Below are 23,082 nucleotides of genomic sequence, written 5' to 3'. Positions count from 1 at the left end.
TTTGATTGGACCACAAGATTGGGGAAACAAGATTTGAAATAATATTCCATGGAAACGAGAATTGTCTGTTCTGACTTTCTATCCTGTGCTGACAATGATACTGACTCTGTCAATGTCTTTTACAAGGTCCACAAGGGTGATGAATTGCAGATGGGAAACTGAAACCAAACATCACATCAAGAGCTGACAGAGTCACTCAATTCATCAGAACCTGAATATCATCGACCTTTAAATGTGGAAGGAGAAATGTTTTTCTGTTTTGGCGGTGCGGAAAGATTTCAAACATCAGTGTGACTGGAAAAGCACCAAGACTTACACACACACCCGAGTGAGAGTGTTCCAGTAAACTGACTTAGGAAAGAGCTTTAACCAGTTACACAGCCTGATTTTTAAAAAATCTCACTATTCACAGCAGAGTCAAAGGATGAGAAGATCTTGGAGCAGAATTAGGCCATTGGGCCCATTGAGTTTGCTCCACTATTCACTGATCTGATATAATCCTGAACTCCACGTTCCTGCCTGATCCCCATGACTCTTGATTCTCTTACTGAGAAATAATACACACGTTCTTTGTGTGGGCAAGGCTTGAACAGATTGTTTAACCTTGACGGACACAAGGACACCTGTACCATGGAGAAACCATGGAAATGTGGGGACTGTGGGAAGGGATTCAGTTACCCATCGCTGCTGGAAATACATCGCCGCAGTCACACTGGGGAGAGGCCATTCACCTGCTCCGTGTGTGGGAAGGGATTCATTCAGTCATCCCACCTGCTGACCCACCAGCAAGTTCACATTGAAGAGAGGCTTTTTAACCACTCTGACAGCGATAACAACTCTAAAAGCTCTGAGGACCTGGTCAAGCACCAGGTTGTTCACATTGCGAGACAGTTCAGTTGCTGTCACTGTGGGAAGCTGTTTAAACGATCACAGAACCTCATTGAACACGAACGCACTCACACTGGGGAAAGGCCGTTCACCTGCTCTGTGTGTGGGAAGGGATTCACACGATCAACCCACCTCGCTGCACACCGACTGGTTCACACTGATAACAGACCTTTCAAATGTTCCGAATGTGAGAAGAGTTATAAAACCACAAGTGATCTGCTGATACACCAGCGAGTTCACAATGAGGAGAGGCCATTCAGATGTACAGTGTGTGGGAAGGGATTCATTCAGTTATCCAGCCTCCAGAAACATCAGCGAGTTCACACTGGGGAGAGGTCATTCACCTGCTCCTTGTGTGGAAAAGGATTCATTTATTTAACCAGCCTCAGATCACACCAACTTGTTCACTCAGATAAGAAACCTTTCAAATGTTCTGAATGTGAGAAGAGCTTTAAGACCTCAAGTATTCTGCTGAGGCACCAGCAAGTTCACTCCGGGGAGAGACCATTCACCTGCTCTGACTGTGGAAAGGGATTCACTCGCTCATCCAACCTGCGAACACACCAGCACATTCACACCAGGGAAAAACCGTTCACTTGCTCTGAGTGTGGGAAGGGATTTTCTCACTCACCCCACCTGCTGAGACACCAACACACTCACAATGGAGAGAGACCGTTCACCTTCTCTGAGTGTGAGATGGGATTCACTCAGTCAACCCATCTTCTAACTCACCAGCAAATTGACAAATGTCTGGAGGAATTGGATTCTGCTGTTATTGCTGCTGTTAATCACATCCACGACTGAACAATGTTCATTCTGACAGTTGGGGTGTGTTTTCGCTGATGTGTGTGATCGCTATAACTGGGCTGGAGTTTATTACTCCGGATAAATGTCAAATTAACTAATATTATTTAAGACACAAAGCTGGGACCTTCATTTCTCCAGGATAAGAAAAGATTAATCAATGTCTTGTTACTAATTGCTGCATTTTTGTGGCCTTTTCTCCTTTCTAGTTCTAGATTATTTCAGTTTTTATACCTTCAGTTACTCTCCTGGGCAAGTCCCAGCTCCCCACACCTTCCAGAGTGTCTTTCCTGGCCTTGGAATCCATGGAAGGCATCCGTAACACATCCGCGATCACCAAACACAAATCACAGTTGTTTGCATTGATCCACTTCTTTCCCCAGTCATTCAGGATGGTGATGTTTGTGGAGCTTTCTCTCTCTGTGATTTGTTTAATTGTCCCCCACCATTCACGACTGGATGTGGGGGGACTGCAGCTCTGATCTGATCCGTTGTTTGTGGGATCGCTTGGCCCTGCCTGGAACATGCTGCTTCTGCTGTTTAGTGTGTTTACAGTCCTGTATTATAGAGTCACCAGATTGGAATCTCAGGTTTAGGGTGCCCAGTGCTGCTCCTGACTTGTTCTCCTACACTCCATGTTGAACTAGGGGAGGTGATGACTGGTGGTATTATTGCTGAACTATTAATCCAGAAACTCAGCTAATGATTTGGGGACCGGGTTTCGAATCCTGCCACATCAGTTGGTGGAATTTGAATTCAATAAAAATAATCTGGAATTAAGAATTTACTGATGACCATAAAACCATTGTTGATTATCATAAAAAACCCGTCTGGCTCACTATGGCCCTTTAGGGAAGGAAATCTGCTATCCTTACCCGGTCTGGCCTACATGTGACTCCCTCTGAAATGGCCTCGCAAGTCACTCAGTTTAAGGGCAACAAGGACTGGGCCATAAATGCTGGCCATCCAGCAATGCCCATTTCCCACGAATGAATAAAAAAGAATTTCAAGTTGAGGACTCCCAGGATGACTCACTTGCACTGTCCACCTCTGTGCTGCTCCCTCTACTCAGGTCTGAACTGCTGGTAGGACAGGATATTCTGGCAGGAAGAATAAAAGGGAAGCAGATTATCTAAATGGTGAGAGATTGTAGAGCTCTGAGATGCAGAGGGATCTGAGTGTTGTAGAGATTGAATAAACTGGGATTGTTCTCCCTGGAAAGACGGAGGCTGAGGCGCGACCTGATAGAAGTTTATAAAATTATGAGGGGTGTGGATAGGGTGAACACTTGGGAGCTTTTTGCCAGGGAAGAAATGACAATTACAAGGCAGCACAAGTTCAAGATAAGGGGGAAAGGTTCAGTGGAGATGTGCGGGGGAAGGTTTTTACACAGAGGGTGGTGGGGGCCTGGAATGCACTGCCAAGTGAGGTGGTCGAGGCAGATACGTTAGTGACATTTAAGTCTCATCTGGATAGACACATGAACAGGTGGGAATAGAGGGATATAAGCGGTTGGTCTGGAGAGGACAGTGTGATCAGCGATGGCCGAAGGGCCTGTTCCTGTGCTGTTCTTTGTTCTTTGCATGAATCACAAAAAGCTGGTAAGCAGGTAAAGCAAGTAATTAGGAAAGCTATCATTTATTGTGAGGGGAATTGATTACATAAATATGGAGGTTATGCTTCAGTTATCCAGAGCACCAGTGAGACCACATCTGGAGTACGGTGTACAGGATTGGTCATCTTGTTTAAGCAAGGATGTAAATACATTGGAAGCAGTCGATTGACCAGACTAATGCCAGAAATGTGTGGATTATGGGTAAAGCTTGGACAGGCTAGGTTTGTGTCTGCTGGAGTTTAGAAGAGTAAGATCAATTTGATCGAAACATAGAAGAAACAAGAAGGGTCTTGACAGGTTGATGTAGAAAGGATGTTTCCTCTTGTGTGAGAATCTAGAGCTAGAGGTCCCTGTTTAAAAATAAGGGTTCGCCCATTTAAAACGGAGATGAGGTGAAATATTTTCTTTCAGAGTCTCTGGAACACTCTTCTGAAAAGGCGGTGGAAGCAGAGTCTTTGAAGATTTTTAAGGCAGATGTAGATAGATTCTTGGCAAGCAAGTTGGCGATAGATTATTGGGGGTAGGCAGGATGCAGATTTAAAGTTACTATCAGATCAGCCCTGGTCTGATTAAATGGTGGAGCAGACTCAAGGGGCCAAATAGCCGAATCCTGCTCCTTGTTCCTGTGAGACATTGGCAGTAAGATATGATTCAAAGTATGACTGTGTCAGCCTGCTGCTTGACTGGACTGTTCGACTGTAGGAATGGTCATATTTAATAGTTTGTAGCTTAGTTATGTGTAATAATCAAGTAATTGAAGCTTATTAATCACGGTAGCACAGTGGTTAGCACTGCTGCTTCACAGCTCCAGGGACCTGGGTTCGATTCCCAGCTTGGGTCGCTGTCTGTGTGGAGTTTGCACATTCTCCTCGTGTCTGCGAGGGTTTCCTCCGGGTGCTCCAGTTTCCTCCCAGAGTCCAAAGATGTGCGGGTTAGGTTGATTGGCCATGCTAAAATTGCCCCTTAGTGTCCTGAGATGCGTAGGTTAGAGGGATTAGCGGGTAAATATGTAGGGATAAGGGGGTAGGGCTTGGGTGGGATTGTGGTCGGTGCAGACTCGATGGGCCAAATGGCCTCTTTCTGCACTGTCGGGCTTCTATGATATTCTAATCTGCTGTGATATTCTGCTGAATTGTAATATATTAGTATCATGTTACTGGCTTTGTCTGTAACTGCATTCTTATTTGACAAGTGAAATACATCACATGACCCGAGGCCGGTGTAAAGCTTCACTTTTATACTTTAATTACAGAGTCCTGTGGATCCCATCAACTCTGGATGAGCTGAGGTCTGGAACTGTTAACCCCTCAGCCATTGACAATAACAGTTATACTTGAATTAGAGGCCATATTGTGTGAAGAAACCAGCTGTGAAGTTTCAAACCTTCAGCACTGTGTCGTAAATTAATGTATCCTTTTAACTTGTAATATCTTAAAAGAAGCAGTTACTTTCCTTCACACTATATCACCATATTTGGTTTGAAAAATTAAAGATTTCAGTTCTCCAGTTTTCATAACACAGTAGTTATTCTGACTCATTAGTTTTGAACATTTATCAATTGAATGTATCATACTGTATTTGTGTTTCCTGCTATCTCACCTTTTACACACTGATTTGATGCCCACTATCTTTGGATTTCAGATCTGAAGTAACTTTGTAATTTCTGTATTAGTTTAAGGCTGTGTGTCACTTTGTGTCCTTTTAATTAACTGTGTTCCAAGCTCTGGCAACCACTACAAAAACCAGCAAGCACTTTCTTTAACCAAAATATACTGATAGTCACCTGCCCCAATGAGAACTCTACAGGATTTCTACACATCAATTAGACATTTGAGACAATGAACCCAAATGTTAACCATTGGGATTTGACACCATAAGCTTGCTTTTCTCAAATAAGTGACAAAGAAGATATCTTTAGGCCCCCATTATCTCAGTACGAAGCCATAAAATTTAATAAAATGACAGGAAAGGTTATAACGTGGGGCAAACTCCGAAAGTAACTGATACATTAGAGGGCCAGTCGGGAGGTTGCAGGAAATGATCGGTAGATGACCATCACCATGAAGAAACCAATCAGAAACTGATTCAACACCACCGACATCAATCAGGGACATCTTTCTTGTGTCCAACCAAATAAACAAAATCAGCTGAACTTATGGCTGCTCTGAGAGGACACAGGTTTAAGGTGCTGGGGGGTAGGACAGGGGAAATGTTAGGGGGAAGTTTTTCACACAGAGGGTGGTGGGCGAGTGGAATCGGCTGCTGTCAGTGGTGGTGGAGGCAAACTCAATAGGGTCTTTTAAGAGACTCCTGGATGAGTACATGGGACTTAATATGATGGAGAGTTATAGGTAGGCCTAAAAGGTAGGGATATGTTCGGCACAACTTGTGGGGCCGAAGGGCCTGTTTTTGTGCTGTAGTTTTTCTATGTTTCTAACTTAGGGACAACTCAAAAGGGGCAGCTCCCTAAAAGGAGGGGAACCGCCCGAAACAAAAAACAAAGCGGAAAGGAAACTTAAAACATCAAATTAAAATGTGATTAAAGGGGTCAATAACACACCCCAGTCCCTGCAGTGCCCAGTGGGCATGGAAGGCTTCAGTGGTGCCCTCGGACACTGCATGCTTCCTTTCCAGGGACACCTGGCCATGAATATAGCTGCGGTAGAGGGGGCAGACAGTCAGGTTGAAGACCCCTTCGATCGCCCTCTGTCTGGACCTGTAGATGGAATTAAATCAATCAGAGACTGATCATGTGAACCAGAGTTCAGGAACACCATTGATCATGTACAAGGGGCTGTGTCCAGAAAAGGTTAATAAATATCAGCTTTCAGCTGCCCGGTTCACCGCCCAGAGAAGCTGAGTAGGAAGAAGATAGACAACAGTCTATCTGTATTATGTCACCCAGTGGCGGCATGTAGATGAGAAACAGGAGGGGCAAAGGATAAACACTTGGGGGACACCTAGTTCAGGGGCTTTGGAGAGGAAAGAGAGGTTGGAGATGGGGTAGTAGTTGGCAAAGACTGTGGGATTTGAGTGTTTTTTTAGGATTGGTGATGACAGTAGATTTGAAAGTGAGAGGGACAGTGAGAGAGAAAAGAGAGAACTGTCAACAATATCACCTAATGTGGGGAAGGTGGATGATCAGCAGTTTAGTGAGAATAGGGTTGATGGAGCACAAGGTGGTTCCCATGGACAAGATGCAGAGGGCATGAAGGGAGATAGGAAAGAAACTGGAGAAAGCTGTAAGTTCTGGGCTTGGGCAAGATGGAACTTTAAACACGGTTTGTCCCAGTGGGCTAGTGGAAGGGAGGGAAGCAGCAGAGGCAGCTGATCAGATTGTCCCAATCTTACAAAGAAGCTCCATGAGCTCCTCACACTTGGAGGTGAGGATGGAAGAGACAGGGGAGCGTGAGAACCCTTCAGAAGGAAATAACATATGTTAAAGGAGTTAAAAGATTAAACACTGTTAACACAAAGCTAATTTATTGAAATTACTTGTGAATTCGCTGGTGTCTCAGAAGGTTGGATGACTGAGTGAATCTCTTCCCACACTTGGGGCAGGTGAACGGCCTTTCCCTGGTGTGAACTCGCTGGTGTGTCAGCAGGGAGGATGACTGAGTGAATCCCTTCCCACACTGGGAGCAGGTGAATGGTTTCTCCCCAGTGTGAACTCGCTGATGTACAGTGAGGTCAGATGATGTCTTGAACCCAGTGTCACAGTGAGAGCACCTGAATGGTTTCTCGTCAGTGTGAACACGTTGATGGCGCATCTGTTCCCCAGAACTTTTAAAGCACTTCTCACAGTCTGGGCATTTAAAAGGTCTCTCCTCAGTGTGAACTCGTTGATGGTGGAGCAGTTGTCGGGAACTTTTGTAGCACTTCCTGCAGTCTGGACATTGAAATGGTCTTTTCTCATTGTGAACACTCTGGTGATTCAGCAGAGTGGATAATTGAGTGAATCCCTTTCCACACTCAGAACAGGTGAAAGGTCTCTCCCCAGTGTGAATTCGCTGGTGTGTCCGCAGGTTAGATGACCGACTGAACCCATGCCCACACACAGAGCAGGTGAATGGCCTCTCCCCGGTGTGAGTACACTGGTGTTCAATGAGTTGAGATGATTGTTTCAACCCAGTCCCACAATGAGAGCATCTGAATGGCCTCTCCTCACTGTGAGCACGTTGATGGAGTATCAGGTCCCGGGAACTTTTATAGCACTTCCCACAGTCTGGACATTTAAATGGTCTCTCGTCAGTGTGAACTCGCTGGTGCGCCATCAAGTCAGAGGACCGAGCAAATCCTTTCCCACACTCTGAGCAAGTGAATGGTCTCTTCCCAGTGTGAACTTGCTGGTGTCTCAGCAGGTTGCCTGACTGAGCGAATCCTTTCCCACAGTTGGAACAATTGAAAGGTCTCTCTCCAGTGTGAACTCGCTGGTGTTGCAGCAGGCTGGATGAGTGAGAGAATCCCTTCCCACACTTGGAGCAAGTGAATGACCTCTCCCCAGTGTGTCTGGGCCAATGAGTTTCCAGTTCCGATGGGGATCTGAATCCCTTCCCATATTCCCACTGTTTCTCCCCACTGTGAATGGTGCTTTTTCCTTCCATGTTCAAAACTCACAAATATTCAGCTTACAATAAATTGGGTGACTCCAATCTGATCCTGATGTGATGTTTGGTTTGAGTTTTCTGATTGGAAATCCTCTGCTTCAGATAATCTGTGAAATTGATTTTAAACAGAAAACGGGATGAGAAAGAACTCACAAAGGCAGGTTGTGAAATTGAGCTGAATGAATCTGGTAAATTGTGGGGCTGGCACCAGGAAAAAGTGACCATGAAATCTGTTTGATCTTTTGTCAGAAATGAAATGGTCACTAATGTCCTTCAGGGAAGAAAGCCTGCCTCCGGTCTGAGTCTACACAAGAAATAGGAGCAGGAGTAGGCCATTTGGCCTGTCGAGGCTGCTCTGCCATTCAACACACATCTCATCATCTCAGCCTTAAATATATTCACTGATGGAACCCTCTGGGCTAGAGAAATCTATGTCACAAGAGAGACAGTGAGAGAAAGCAAAACAGACAGAAAGAGACAGGGAGAGAGGGGGGCAAATGGGAGGCATTTTTATAGACCTAGAACTGAACCTCCTAAGCCCTCAACCATCTGGATTGTCCAGGGCAGCAGGAGTATTTCAAAACCATTACCTGTAAGTTCCCCTCTGAGCTCACACCATCCGAACTTGTCTGACATCCAAGATTAGATGAGCAGAAATGTCCTCCATTTAAATATTGACAAGACTGAGCCCATTTCCTTCAGTCCCCTCGACAAACTCCAGTCCCTAGCCATCAACTCCATCCCAGTCCCTGCCAAATGTCTGAGACTGAAACAGGAGGTTTGCAGTCATGGTGAAATATTTCACCCCAGATGATCTTCCAAACTGATCCACATCAGCACCAAAATCACCTATTTTCACCTCAGTAACATCGCCCAATTACACGTTAGCCTCAGTTTATCCACTGCAAAAACCATCATCCATTCCTTTGTTACCTCTAGACCAAGTTATTCAAACACACTCCCAGCTGGCTTTCAACATTAAACAACCCCCTCCAGGCAGGTAAAATCGCTGCCTCCAATGCGCTCAACATATTCTATGCCCATTTTGAGCAAGAGGTCAGTGAGAGCACGCCCTCCATCCCGGAAGCTCCGACGAACCTGTATTCGAGCTCACCACTGCTGACATCAGAACAGCCGTCTCAAAAGTCAACCCATGGCAAGTGACTACCCGGATGGACTATCTGGACGAGGGCTCAGATCTTGTGTAGACCAGCTCACAGGGGTATTCATAGACATCTTTAACCTCTTTTTACACCAATCTGGTGTCCTTATCTGCTTCAAGAAGGCAAACATCATCCCGATACCAAAGAAAAGCCAGGCAGCGTGCCTTAATGACTATCGCCCAGTGGCTCTGACATCCATCAGTATGAAGTGCTTCAAAAGGTGAGTCATGGCTCAAAATTAATTTCGACCTCCCAGATTGCCTGGATCCACTACGGTTTTTGCAGTGGATAAAATGAGGCTAACGTGTAATTGGGCGATGTTACTGAGGTGAAAATAGGTGATTTTGGTGCTGATGTGGATCAGTTTGGAAGATCATCTGGGGTGAAATATTTCACCATGACTGCAAACCTCCTGTTTCAGTCTCAGACATTTGGCAGGGACTGGGATGGAGTTGATGGCTAGGGACTGGAGTTTGTCGAGGGGACTGAAGGAAATGGGCTCAGTCTTGTCAATATTTAAATGGAGGACATTTCTGCCCATCGCCGCAACAGGTCCATAGCAGACACTAACTATCTCCTTGGCCCTACACTCAACACCTGGAATACCTGAATAACAAAGACACTTATGTCAGGTTCCTATTCATTAACATTATTCTGACAGAACTCATCTCCAACTGTGTGGCCTGGGGCTCAGCTCCTCCCTCTGTGACTGGATCCTAGACTTCTTAACCCACAGACCACAATCAGTAAAAATAGGCAACAACATCTTCTCCACAATCATCTTCACACAGGTGCCCCACAAGGCTGTGTCCTCAGCCCTTTAATATGCTCCTTATACACCTATGACTGTGTGGACAAATTCCCTTCCAACTCAATTTCCAAGTTTGCTGATGACACCATCATAGTGGATTGGATCTCAAACAATGATGAGACAGAGTACAGGAAAGTGATAGAGAAGCTGGTGAACTGGTGCGGCGACAATAATCTCTCCCTCAATGTCAAAAGGAAGGAGATAGTCGTTGACTTCAAGAAGCCGAGTGGAGGACACGCCCCTGTCTACATCAATGGAGATGAAGTGGAAATGGTCGACAGCTTCAAGTTTCTAGGTGTCCAAATCACCAACAGCCTGTCCTGGTCCCGCCACGCTGATGCTATAGTTAAGAAAGCCCACCAACGCCTCTACTTTCACAGCTTCTTCTTTGCTGTCATCAGACTTCTGAATGGACCTATCTTATACACCCCCAGCTATGACTGTAACACTACATTCTGTACACTCTCCTTTCCGTCTCCCCTATGCATTCTATGAATGGTATGTTTCTGTCTGTCCAGCACAAGAACAATACTTTTCAACTTCATAGTAATACTTGTGACAATAATAAATCAAATCAATCAAATGTGACAATAATAAATCAAATCCCTTAAGACTCTTTAAAACTCACCACTTGTCCAATCTTTTGGTCATCTGTGCTAATATATCCTGATGTATCTGGATGTTCCTGTGAAGTGCACTGGGATGATTTCTGATGTGAAGGATTTTAAATAAATAGAAGTTGTTGTTGACTGGAACCCTGACTTCCTGTTTTACAACCCATTGATTTCAATCTGAGGCTTTGCTCCTGCGGCTTTGCAGCCTGAGCCTAGCATCGGCAGTGCGCATGCTCCAGCTCACCCGGGGAGTGATTGACGGCGGCTCTGGACCAATAGAAAGAGTGGGCGGGGCTGGAGGACCGAGCAGGAGAGGCTGGTCCTCCAGCCAATCGGAGTGAACGAGGGGCGGGTCTAGGCGCGAACACTCCTGTTGTGACTGAGAACATGCGCAGTGCCGATGAGAACTCACGATCGAGGCGGTTGTGGAAATTCTCAGCCGGTGAGATACCGTGGGATGGGTCGTGAGGGAGGGATGGCGCCGGCGGGTAGGTTTGGAGGCCTCATAAACATCCCGTGTAGGCCGAAGCTCCGATGCGGCGTTTGTAGCGGCGGAAGCTGCTCAGGCTTTTCCCCGAGACAGGCCCGTGTAAACAGCCGCCATATTTACTGGTGTGGAGATGCCGGCGTTGGACTGGAGATAAACACAGTGAGAAGTCTCACAACAGCAGGCTAAAGTCCAACAGGGTTATTTGGTAGCAAAATATTTGGCTCAGAACACCAGGACTTTAACCTGATGTTGTGAGACTTATTACTGTATTTACTGGGGACAGTGTGCGGCCGGGCGCATGCGCAATGAGGGAGAGTTAAGAGATTCCAGACGTCACAATGGAATGGGTGAGGGTTTGATTTGATTTATTGTCACATGTATTAACATACAGTGAAAAGTGTTGTTTCTTGCGCACTACACAGACAAAACATACCGTTCATAGAGAAGGAAATGAGAGAGTGCAGAATGTAGTGTTACAGTCACAGCGAGAGTGTAGAGAAAGATCAACTGAATGCAAGGTAAGTCCATTCAAAAGACTGACAGCAGCAGAGAAGAAGCTGTTTTCGAGTCGGTTGGTACGTGAGCTCAGACTTGGAACACAGAACAGTACAGCACAGAACAGGCCCATCGGCCCACGATGTTGTGCCGAGCTTTATCTGAAACCAAGATCAAGCTATCCCGCTCCCTATCATCCTGGTGTGCTCCATGTGCCTATCCAATAACCGCTTAAATGTTCCTAAAGTGTCTGACTCCACTATCACTGCAGGCAGTCCATTCCACACCCCAACCACTCTCTGTGTAAAGAACCTACCTCTGATATCCTTCCTATATCTCCCACCACGAACCCTATAGTTATGCCCCCTTGTAATAGCTCCATCCACCCGAGGAAATAGTCTTTGAACGTTCACTATCTATCCCCTTCATCATTTTATAAACCTCTATTAAGTCTCCCCTCAGCCTCCTCCGCTCCAGAGAGAACAGCCCTAGCTCCCTCAACCTTTCCTCATAAGACCTACCCTCCAAACAGGCAGCATCCTGGTAAATCTCCTCTGCACTCTTTCCAGCGCTTCCACATCCTTCTTATAGTGAGGTGACCAGAACTGCACACAATATTCCAAATGTGGTCTCACTAAGGTCCTGTACAGTTGCTGCATAACCCCACTGCTCTTAAACGCCAACCCCCTGTTAATAAAAGCTAACACACTATAGGCCTTCTTCACAGCTCTATCCACTTGAGTGGCAACCTTCAGAGATCTGTGGATCTGGACCCCAAGATCTCTCTGTTCATCCACAGTCTTCAGAACCCTACCTTTGACCCTGTAATCCACATTTAAATTAGTCCTACCAAAATGAATCACCTCACATTTATCAGGGTTAAACTCCATTTCCCATTTTTCAGCCCAGCTTTGCATCCTATCTATGTCTCTTTGCAGCCTACAACAGCCCTCCACCTCATCCACTACTCCACCAATCTTGGTGTCATCAGCAAATCTACTGATCCACCCTTCAGCCCCCTCCTCTAAGTCATTAATAAAAATCACAAAGAGCAAAGGACCAAGCACTGATCCCTGTGGCACTCCACTAGCAACCTGCCTCCAGTCCAAAAATTTTCCATCCACTACCACCCTCTGTCTCCGATCAAACAGCCAGTTACCTATCCAATCGGCCAACTTTCCCTCTATCCCACACTCCTCACTTTCATCCTGTGCTGACCATGATGCCTTAATTTTTAAAAAAATCAGCTGAGATTGGGTGGGGGGGGGTGGAGTCAGGTGATGTCACTGAGGTGGAAGAACAGACAAAAGTACAGACAGGAACAGGCCCTTTGGCCCTCCAAGCCTGTGCTGACCATGACCAGACTAGGAAAATGGGCTGAAAAATGGCAAATGGAATTTAACGCAGACAAGTGTGAGATATTGCACTTTGGAAGGACAAATCAAAGTAGAACATACAGGGTAAATGGTAGGACTCTGAAGAGTGCAGTTGAACAGAGGGATCTGGGAATACAGGTACAGAATTCCCTAAAAGTGACATCACAGGTGGATAGGGTCGTAAAGAGTGCCTTTATAAATCGGAGTATCGAGTATAAAAGTTGGAGTGTTATGGTAAGGTTATATAGCAGCAGCCTGGGAAGGTTTTGGAGGGTTTAAAAGTAGGCCGCACCTTTGAGCGGGCAGTGGAGTGAGCAGGGGGCAGAGTGAGAGCTGAAGGGCTTTGGCTCAAATCAGGCTTCGGCGAGAACAGGCAGAGGCGAGAGTAAGTTTTTTCTTTCCCAGAAAGTTTATTCTTGTTTTTCCCCAGACTAAAAAAAAATGCCAGGCAGGATGTTGGAATGCCCCTCTTGCAGGATGTGGGAGATCAGGGAGACCTCCGGTATCCCTGACGACAGCACCTGCAAAAGATGCATTCAGCTGCAGCTGCTAGCAAAGCGTGTTAGGGAACTGGAGAAGGAGCTTGATGACCTCCATCTAATTCGGGAGAATGAGAAGTTTATAGACAGTAGCTTTAGGGAGATAGTTACACCTAAGCAGCAGAGCACAGGTAATTGGGTTACTGTAAGGAGAGGAAATGGCAGTGTGAAAGGACAGGCAGAGCAGGGTTCCCCTGTGGCCATATCCCTCCACAACAGGTATACTGAATTGGATACTGTTGTGGGAGATGCTTTACCTGGGACAAGCTGCGACAGCCGGAACTCTGATACTGCGTCTGGTTCTACAGCGCAAAAGGGTGGGATGAAGAAGAGGAGAGCAGTAGTGATAGGGGACTCAATGGTCAGAGGTACAGACCGGAGGTTCTGTGGTCGGGACAGAGACTCCCGCATGGTTTGTTGCCTCCCAGGTGCCAAGGTCAGCGATGTCTCTGATCGCGTGCACAGCATTCTAAAGTGGGAAGGTGATCAGCCAGATGTCGTGGTACACGTCGGTACTAATGACGTGGGAAGGAAGAGTGAGGAGGTCCTAAAGAGTGAGTACAAAGAGCTTGGAAGGAAGTTAAAAAGCAGGACCCCGAGGGTAGTAATCTCAGGATTGCTACCTGAGCCACATGCCAGTGAGGGCAGGAGTAGGATGCTTGGGCGGATAAACACGTGGCTGAGGAACTGGTGCAGGGGGCAGGGTTTCCAATTCTTGGATCATTGGGACCTCTTTTGGGGCAGGTGGGACCTGTACAAGAGAGACGGGTTACACCTAAACTACAAGGGGACCAATATACTTGCAGGGAGATTTGCTAGTGTTATTGGGGAGCGTTTAAACTAGATTTGCAGGGGGTGGGAACCAGAGTGCCAGAGCAGATAGTGGAGCAGGGGTAAAAAGACAGGTTAGTTCAAGCAAAATCACAAATGGAAGGGTAGAGTGTGGTGGAAATAATTTTTTGAGGTGTGTCTATTTCAATGCCAGGAGTATTGTGGGGAAGGCAGATGAGCTGAAGGCGTGGATAGACACGTGGAAATATGACATTATAGCCATCAGTGAAACTTGGCTACAGGAGGGGCAGGACTGGCAGCTCAATGTTCCAGGGTTCCAATGTTTCAGGCGGGATAGAGGCAGAGGGATAAAAGGTGGGGGGGTGGCATTGTTGGTCAGGGAAAATGTTACAGCGGTACTCAGGCAGGATAGATTAGGGAGCTTGTCTACAAAGGCCCTATGGGTGGAGCTGAGAAACAGGAAAGGTATGACCACATTAATGGGCTTGTATTATAGACCACCCAATAGTCAGCGAGAATTGGAGGAGCAAATCAGCGGAGAGATAGCTGACAACTGCAAGAAACACAAAGTTGTGATAGTAGGGGATTTTAATTTTCCACATATAGATTGGGACTCGCATACTGTTAAAGGTTTAGACGGGGTAGAGTTTGTAAAATGTGTTCAGGAGAATTTTCTACATCCGTATATAGAGGTGCCAACTAGAGAGGATGCGATATTGGATCTCCTATTGGGAACTGAGTTAGGGCAGGTGATGGATGTGAGTGTGAGGGAATACTTTGGATCCAGTGATCATAATGCCATTAGTTTCAACCTGATCGTGGATAAGGATAGATCTGGTCCTCGGGTTGAAGTTCTGAACTGGAAAAAGGCCAAATTTGATGAAATGAGAAGGGATCTGGGAAGTGTGGATTGGCACAGGCTGTTCTCTGGTAAGGATGTAATTGGAAAGTGGGAGGCCTTCAAAGGAGAAATTTTGAGAGTGCAGAGTTTGTATGTTCCTGTCAGGATTAAAGGCAAAGTAAATAGGAATAAGGAACCTTGGTTCTCGAGGGAGATTGTAACACTGATTAAGAGGAAGAGAGAGTTGTATGAAATGTACAGGCAGCAAGGAACAGATCAGATGCTCGAGGAGTATAAAAAGTGCAAGAAGCTACTTAAGAGGGAAATCAGGAGGGCTAAAAGAAGACATGAGGTTGCTTTGGCAGACAGAGTGAAGGAAAATCCAAAGAGCTTCTATAGGTATGTTAGGAGCAAAAGGATAGTGAGGGATAAAATTGGTCCTCTTGAAGACCAGAGTGGTACACTGTGTATGGAACCAAAAGAGATGGGGGAGATACTAAATGGTTTTTTTGCATCCGTATTTACTGAGGAAACGGGCATGGAGTCTACGGAAATAGGGCAAACTGGTAGGGAGGCCATGGAACCGTTACAGATTAAAAGGGAGGAGGTGCTCGCTGTCTTGAGGCAAATCAGAGTGGATAAATCCCCAGGACCGGACAGGGTATTCCCACGGACCTTGAGGGAAGCTAGTGTTGAACTTGCAGGGGCCCTGGCAGACATATTTAAAATGTCAGTATTCACGGGGGAGGTGCCGGATGATTGGAGGGTGGCTCATGTTGTTCCGTTGTTTAAAAAAGGTTCCAAAAGAAATCCGGGAAACTATCGGCCAGTAAGTTTGACGTCGGTGGTGGGCAAGTTATTGGAAGGTGTGATACGGGATAGGATCTACAAATATTTGGATAGACAGGGACTTATTAGGGAGAGTCAACATGGCTTTGTGCGTGGTAGGTCATGTTTGACCAATCTATTAGAGTTTTTCGAAGAGGTTACCAGGAAAGTGGATGAAGGGAAGGCGGTGGATGTTGTCTACCTGGATTTCAGCAAGGCCTTTGACAAGGTCCCTCATGGAAGGTTAGTTAGGAAGGTTCAGTCGCTAGGTATACATGGGGAGGTAGTAAATTGGATAAGACACTGGCTCAATGGAAGAATCCAGAGAGTGCTTGTGGAGGATTGCTTCTCTGAGTGGAGGCCTGTGACTAGTGGTGTGCCGCAGGGATCGGTGTTGGGTTCATTGTTGTTTGTCATCTATATCAATGATCTGGATGATAATGTGGTCAATTGGATCAGCAAGTTTGCTGATGATACAAAGATTGAGGTGTAGTGGACAGTGAGGAAGGTTTTCAAAGCTTGCAGAGGTATTTGGACCAACTAGAAAAATGGGCTGAAAAATGGCAAATGGAATTTAACGCAGACAAGTGTGAGATAAGAACATAAGAACATAAGAAATAGGAGCAGGAGTAGGCCATCTAGCCCCTCGAGCCTGCCCCGCCATTCAATAAGATCATGGCTGATCTGACGTGGATCAGTACCACTTACCCGCCTGATCCCCATAACCCTTAATTCCCTTACCGATCAGGAATCCATCCATCCGCGCTTTAAACATATTCAGCGAGGTAGCCTCCACCACCTCAGTGGGCAGAGAATTCCAGAGATTCACCACCCTCTGGGAGAAGAAGTTCCTCCTCAACTCTGTCTTAAACCGACCCCCCTTTATTTTGAGGCTGTGTCCTCTAGTTTTAACTTCCTTACTAAGTGGAAAGAATCTCTCCGCCTCCACCCTATCCAGCCCCCGCATTATCTTATAAGTCTCCATAAGATCCCCCCTCATCCTTCTAAACTCCAACGAGTACAAACCCAATCTCCTCAGCCTCTCCTCATAATCCAAACCCCTCATCTCCGGTATCAACCTGGTGAACCTTCTCTGCACTCCCTCCAATGCCAATATATCCTTCCTCATATAAGGGGACCAATACTGCACACAGTATTCCAGCTGCGGCCTCACCAATGCCCTGTACAGGTGCATCAAGACATCCCTGCTTTTATATTCTATCCCCCTCGCGATATAGGCCAACATCCCATTTGCCTTCTTGATCACCTGTTGTACCTGCAGACTGGGCTTTTGCGTCTCATGCACAAGGACCCCCAGGTCCCTTTGCACGGTAGCATGTTTTAATTTGTTTCCATTGAGATATTGGATATTGCACTTTGGAAGGACAAATCAAAGTAGAACATACAGGGTAAATGGTAGGACTCTGAAGAGTGCAGTTGAACAGAGGGATCTGGGAATACAGGTACAGAATTCCCTAAAAGTGACGTCACAGGTGGATAGGGTTGTAAAGAGTGCCTTTGGTACATTGGCCTTTATAAATCGGAGTATCGAGTATAAAAGTTGGAGTGTTATGGTAAGGTTATATAAGGCATTGGTGAGGCCGAATTTGGAGTATTGTGTACAGTTCTGGTCACCTAGTTACAGGAAGGATGTAAATAAGATTGAAAGAGTGCAGAGAAGGTTCACAAGGATGTTGCCGGGACTTGAGAAGCTGAGTTACAGAGAGAGATTGAATAGGTTGGGACTTTATTCCCTGGAGTGTAGAAGATTGAGGGGAGATTTGATAGAGGTGTATAAGATTTTGATGCGTATAGATAGAGTGAATGCAAGCAGGCTTTTTCCGCTGAGGCTAGGGGAGAAAAAAACCAGAGGGCATGGGTTAAGGGTGAAAGGAGAAAAGTTTAAAGGGAATATTAGGGGGGGCTTCTTCACGCAGAGAGTGGTGGGAGTGTGGAATGAGCTGCCAGATAAAGTGGTAAATGCGGGGTCACTTTTACCATTTAAGAAAAAGTTGGACGGGTTCATGGATGAGAGGGGTGTGGAGGGATATGGTCCAAGTGCAGGTCAGTGGGACTAGGCATAAAATGGTTCGGCACAGACAAGAAGGGCCAAAAGGCCTGTTTCTAAGCTGTAATTTTCTATGGTTCTATAAGGCATTGGTGAGGCCGAATTTGGAGTATTGTGTACAGTTTTGGTCACCTAGTTACAGGAAGGATGTAAATAAGATTGAAAGAGTGCAGAGAAGGTTCACAAGGATGTTGCTGGGACTTGAGAAGCTGAGTTACAGAGAGAGATTGAATAGGTTGGGACTTTATTCCCTGGAGCGTAGAAGATTGAGGGGAGATTTGATAGAGGTGTATAAGATTTTGATGGGTATAGATAGAGTGAATGCAACCAGGCTTTTTCCGCTGAGGCTAGGGGAGAAAAAAACCAGAGGGCATGGGTTAAGGGTGAAAGGAGAAAAGTTTAAAGGGAATATTAGGGGGGGCTTCTTCACGCAGAGAGTGGTGGGAGTGTGGAATGAGCTGCCAGATAAAGTGGTAAATGCGGGGTCACTTTTACCATTTAAGAAAAAGTTGGACGGGTTCATGGATGAGAGGGGTGTGGAGGGATATGGTCCAAGTGCAGGTCAGTGGGACTAGGCATAAAATGGTTCGGCACAGACAAGAAGGGCCAAGGGCCAGTTTCTGAGCTGTAATTTTCTATGGTTCTATGATGCCTTAATTTAAGAAAACATCTTTTGCCCTTACTCAGTACTTATCCCTCTATTCCCTCCCTATGCATGCACCCATCCAGATACCTCCTAAATGTTGCTAATGTGCCTATTTCCACCACCTCCTCTGGTAGCGCATTCCACCCACCCACCACTCTCTCCCTGAAACTTTCTCCCTCTCGCCTTGAACCTGTGTCTCCTTGGAAATAGGCGGTCTTAATCATGATGTGGATATGTGGTTGGAAGCTCAAATTGGGGTGAAATATTTCACCACAGTTGCGAACAGCCTGGTTCAGCCTCAGATAGTTGCCAGGAAGTTGTTGGCGAGGGAATGGAGTTTGTAGTTCGGACTGAAGACAATGGTTTCAGTCTTCCCAGTATTTATAAAAAAAGTTTCTGTTCTTTGAGTACAGGATGTCAGATAAGTCAGGATGATGTGTGAGTTGGAGGGGAACTTGGAGTTGATGGGGTGTACTTTTACCTGCTACCCTGGTCTTTGGTAGTGGAGGTTGAGGTCTTGGGAGATTCTGTCAAAGATCTGTTGAGTTGTCGATGTATAAAATCCCTCTCCTTCACCCCCGATCTCTCCTATTTTTCTCTGTCTCCTCCAAGAGTGTCCACAGTCTTGTGTTGATCCAGACTGGGTGTCAGGTTTCCTTCCCTGAAGGATATTGGTGAACCAGTTGGGTTTTGATGAAAAACCAGCAATTTTCCTAGTGTCGACCCCGCAAATTCCCAGATTCATTCAGCTCAATTTCACAACCTGCTTTTGTGTTTTTGTGGGTTCTCTCTCACTCCCTTTTTTCTGTTTTAAATCAATTTCACAGGGTTTCAGAAGAGGAGGATTTGTAGTTTGGAAACTGAAACCAAACATGATATCAGAACCTGATGGAGTTGGTCAATTTATTATAACCTGAATATCATTGTATTTTGAACATGGAAGAAAAAAGCACCGTTCACAGTGGAGAGAAACTGTACACGTGTTCTATGTGTGGACAAGACTTTAACCAATCATCAAGTCTTTCGGAACATAATTGTCGTCACAACAGGGAGATGGCATGGAAGTGTGAGGATTGTGGGAAGGGATTCAATTGCCCATCCCTGCTGGAAACCCATCGATGCAGTCATGCTGGGAAGAGACCATTCACTTGCTCCCTGTGCGGGAAGGGATTCAATTGGCCATCCAACCTAGCAATACACCAGCGAGTTCACACTGGGGAGAAACCGTTCACCTGCTCCCAGTGTGGGAAGCAATTTTCTCACTCGTACAACCTGCGGATACACCAGCGAGTTCACACTGGGGAGAAGCCATTCACTTGTTCTCAGTGTGGGAAGGGATTCGCTCATTCAGCCAATTTGTTGAGACACCAGCAAATTCACACTGGGGAAAAGCCGTTCACCTGCTCCCAGTGTGGGAAGGAATTCGCTAACCAATCTCACCTGCTAATACACCAGCGAGTTCACACTGGGGAGAGGCCGTTCACTTGTTCTGTATGTGGGAGGGGATTCACTCAGTCATCTGACCTGCTGATACACCAACGAGTTCACACTGGGGATAGGCCTTTTATCTGCTCCCAATGTGGGAAGGGATTCACTCGTTCAGCCAAGCTGCTGATACACCAGCAAGTTCACACTGGGGAGAAGCCATTCACCTGCTCTGTGTGTGGAAAGGGATTCAGTCAGTCATTCAATCTATTGGCACATCAGCGAATTCACACTGGGGAGAGGCCTTTCACTTGTTCTCAATGTGGGAAGAGATTCAGTCAGTCATCCCATCTGCGGACACACCAGCGAATCCACACTGGGGAGAGGCAGTTCACTTGCTCCCAGTGTGGGACGGGATTCACTACCTCATCCAATCTCCTGAGACACCAGCGAACTCACAAGTAACTATTGTGATTGGATTTTGCTGTTAATCATATTCAAACTGAACCATGTTCATTTGGGTCTGTTGGTGGAATTGAAAAATAACTCCAGCTCTGTTACAGATGTTAATATAGTTGGTCTTAGAAGGGGAGGATTTGGGTTCAGGAAGCTCACACAAAACATTAGTTCAAGGTACCACATGGTAGGTTGTTGCATAAGATTAAATCTCATGGGATCCAGGGTGAGGTAGCCAAATGGATACAAAATTGGCTTAATGACAGAAGACAGAGGGTGGTTGTAGAGAGTTGTTTTTCAAACTGGAGGCCTGTGACCAGTGGTGTGCCTCAGGGATCAGTGCTGGGCCCACTGTTATTTGTCATTTATATTAATATTGTGGATGAGAATTTAGTCGGCATGTTTAGTAAGCTTGCAGATGACACCAAGATTGGTGGTACAGTGGACAGTGAAGAAGGTTATCTAGGATTGCAAAGGGATCTTGATCAATTGGGCCAGTGGGCTGACGAGTGGCAGATGGAGATTAATTTAGATAAATGCGAGGTGATGCATTTTGGTAGATTGAGCCAGGGCAGGACTTACTCAGTTAATGGTTGGCCACTGGGGAGAGTTACAGAACAAAGAGATCTCGGGATACATGTTCATAGCTCCTTGAAAGTGGAGTCACAGGTGGACAGAGTGGTGAAGAAGGCATTCGGCATGCTTGGTTTCATCGGTCAGAACGTTGAATACAGGAGTTGGAATGTTTTGTTGAAGTTGTACAAGACATTGGTAAGGCCACACTTGGAATACTGTGTGCAATTCTGGTCACCCTATTATCGAAAGGATATTATTAAACTAGAAAGAGTGCAGAAAAAATTTATTAGGATGTTACCGGGATTTGACGGTTTGAGTTATAAGGAGAGGCTGGATAGACTGGGACTTTTTTCTCTGGAGCGTAGAGGCTGAGGGGTGACCTTATAGAGGTCTATAAAATAATGAGGGGCATAGATCAGCTAGATAGTCAATATCTTTTCCCAAAGATAGGGGAGTCTAAAACTAGAGCACATAGGTTTAAGGGGAGAGGGGAGAGAGACAAAAGTGTCCAGAGGGGCAATTTCTTTCACAGAGGGCGGTGAATGTCTGGAACAAGCTGCCAGAGGTAGTAGTAGAGGCGGGTACAATTTTGTATTTCAAAAACGTTTAGATAGTTACATGAGTAAGATGAGTATAGAGGGATGTGGGCAATTGGGACTAGTTTGGGGGTTAAAAAAAGGGGTGTCATGGACAAGTTGGGCCGAAGGGCCTGTTTCCATGCTGTAAACCTCAGCACAATTTATCATAACCTGAACAGCAGAGAATTTTGTCCATGGAAGCAAACCACCATCCACAACCACAGTGAGAAACCAGGGAAATGTGGAGACTGAGGAGATATTCAGTTACACATCAGAGCTGGAAACTGATTGACGCACTCATCTGCTGTGTGTGTGGGAACGGCTTCACTGTCGTCCCAGCTTTCTGCACAACAGCGAATTTACACCGGGGAGATGCCATTTATAAGCTTCAAGTATGGGAAGTGTGATGAGAATGTTGCGATGGATATGTATGTATATATACTTATTATATACATATATATTACATACATTGTTTTTATGTTTAGAGAGAATGTTTAAAAATTCAGCTTTATTCTACAGGCTCAAGGGTTCTGAAAGCAAGTTAATAACTCATTTTAGCTAGAAATTTGTTTCTTTGATAGAGCTAATGAGCTTTTGTTTATATAAGAAGCTCCCCTTGGATTTCTGACTAGTATTGTTACAGGGTCATGGGATAGTGTGGGTCTGTGCAGCAAGAAAGAAGCTTTTGCAGTTCTGGCAAGGAACTGTTGGAGGGTTTCTACAAACTGATCTGAGGCTTGTTTTCTCTCTAAAAGCTTCAAGACTGTCTAGACTCAGTGAAGAATCCCTACAGTGCAGAAGGACGCCATTCAGACCATCGAGCCTGCACCGACAACAATTCCACCCAAGCCCTATCCCCATAGCCCCACATATTTACCTTTCTCATCCCCGTGACACTGAGGAAAAACTTTACTGGGTCAATCTACCAAACCTGCACATACTTAGAGTGTGGGTGGAAATGGGAGCAATGGAGAAAACCCACGCAGACACGGAGAACGTGCAAACTCCACATGTTCATCCAAGGCCACAATTGATCCTGGCTCCCTGGCACTGTGAGCAATGCTGACATGCCACCCTAGCAAGTATACATATGGTTGCTAACTGTATTTAAAGTGTCATTTACATCTCTTAAGAGGAACTGAAACAATGAAAGGTTAGAAATTAAAGTTGTTTCATTTTTAAATGTTGTTCAACTGTTAATAACTGCTTTATTTGTTAGAGTTATCTTTGAACTGTGATATTAAATAAAGTTTGTTTTACTATAAAAGATCCCCAAGTCAGTGAAATTACTCCTGGAATGAAACATTATAACCTCACATTTATGCCAACATAGAAATGTTGTTGGGGTCTGGTCTGGCTTCCTAATGTAATTTAGGGGTTTTAGTCCAGGACCCTAACAGGATCCACCCTGCAAACACCCACGTTTCACACTGGGGAGAGACCTTAAAAGTGCCCAGCCTGTGGGAAGTG

At 45.6% G+C, this 23,082-nt stretch overlaps 3 protein-coding genes across 5 annotated transcripts in view; 1 reads left to right on the top strand and 2 right to left on the bottom strand.

The window, feature by feature from the left end:
- The window catches only part of LOC144480903 (uncharacterized), a 45,091-nt gene extending 22,388 nt beyond the window's left edge, over nt 1-22,703 (top strand). The window contains exons 5-7 of the mRNA XM_078200531.1: nt 709-1,010; nt 1,095-1,223; nt 19,717-22,703. Coding sequence (XP_078056657.1) covers nt 709-1,010; nt 1,095-1,223; nt 19,717-20,467 — 1,182 coding nt within the window. The 3' untranslated portion in view covers nt 20,468-22,703. The remainder of the gene's footprint in view (nt 1-708; nt 1,011-1,094; nt 1,224-19,716) is intronic.
- LOC144480817 (uncharacterized) overlaps nt 1-23,082 on the bottom strand; it is a 1,107,688-nt gene that overhangs the window by 1,071,540 nt on the left and 13,066 nt on the right. The window lies entirely within an intron of this gene.
- On the bottom strand, nt 6,799-7,911 carry LOC144480680 (uncharacterized). Its single transcript, XM_078200275.1, has one exon. The coding sequence runs from the start codon at nt 7,909-7,911 to the stop codon at nt 6,799-6,801; it is 1,113 nt and encodes a 370-aa protein (XP_078056401.1).

The sequence above is a fragment of the Mustelus asterias genome, chromosome 30 (assembly GCF_964213995.1).
Source record: "Mustelus asterias chromosome 30, sMusAst1.hap1.1, whole genome shotgun sequence".
Lineage (NCBI taxonomy): Eukaryota > Metazoa > Chordata > Chondrichthyes > Carcharhiniformes > Triakidae > Mustelus > Mustelus asterias.
Note: the sequence above shows the minus strand (reverse complement) of the source record. Positions and strands in the feature narration are given on the sequence as shown.

Excerpts from the sequence above, each read along its gene's own strand:
- LOC144480680 (XM_078200275.1), bottom strand. The coding sequence starts at position 7,911 with ATGGAAGGAAAAAGCACCATTCACAGTGGGGAGAAACAGTGGGAATAT.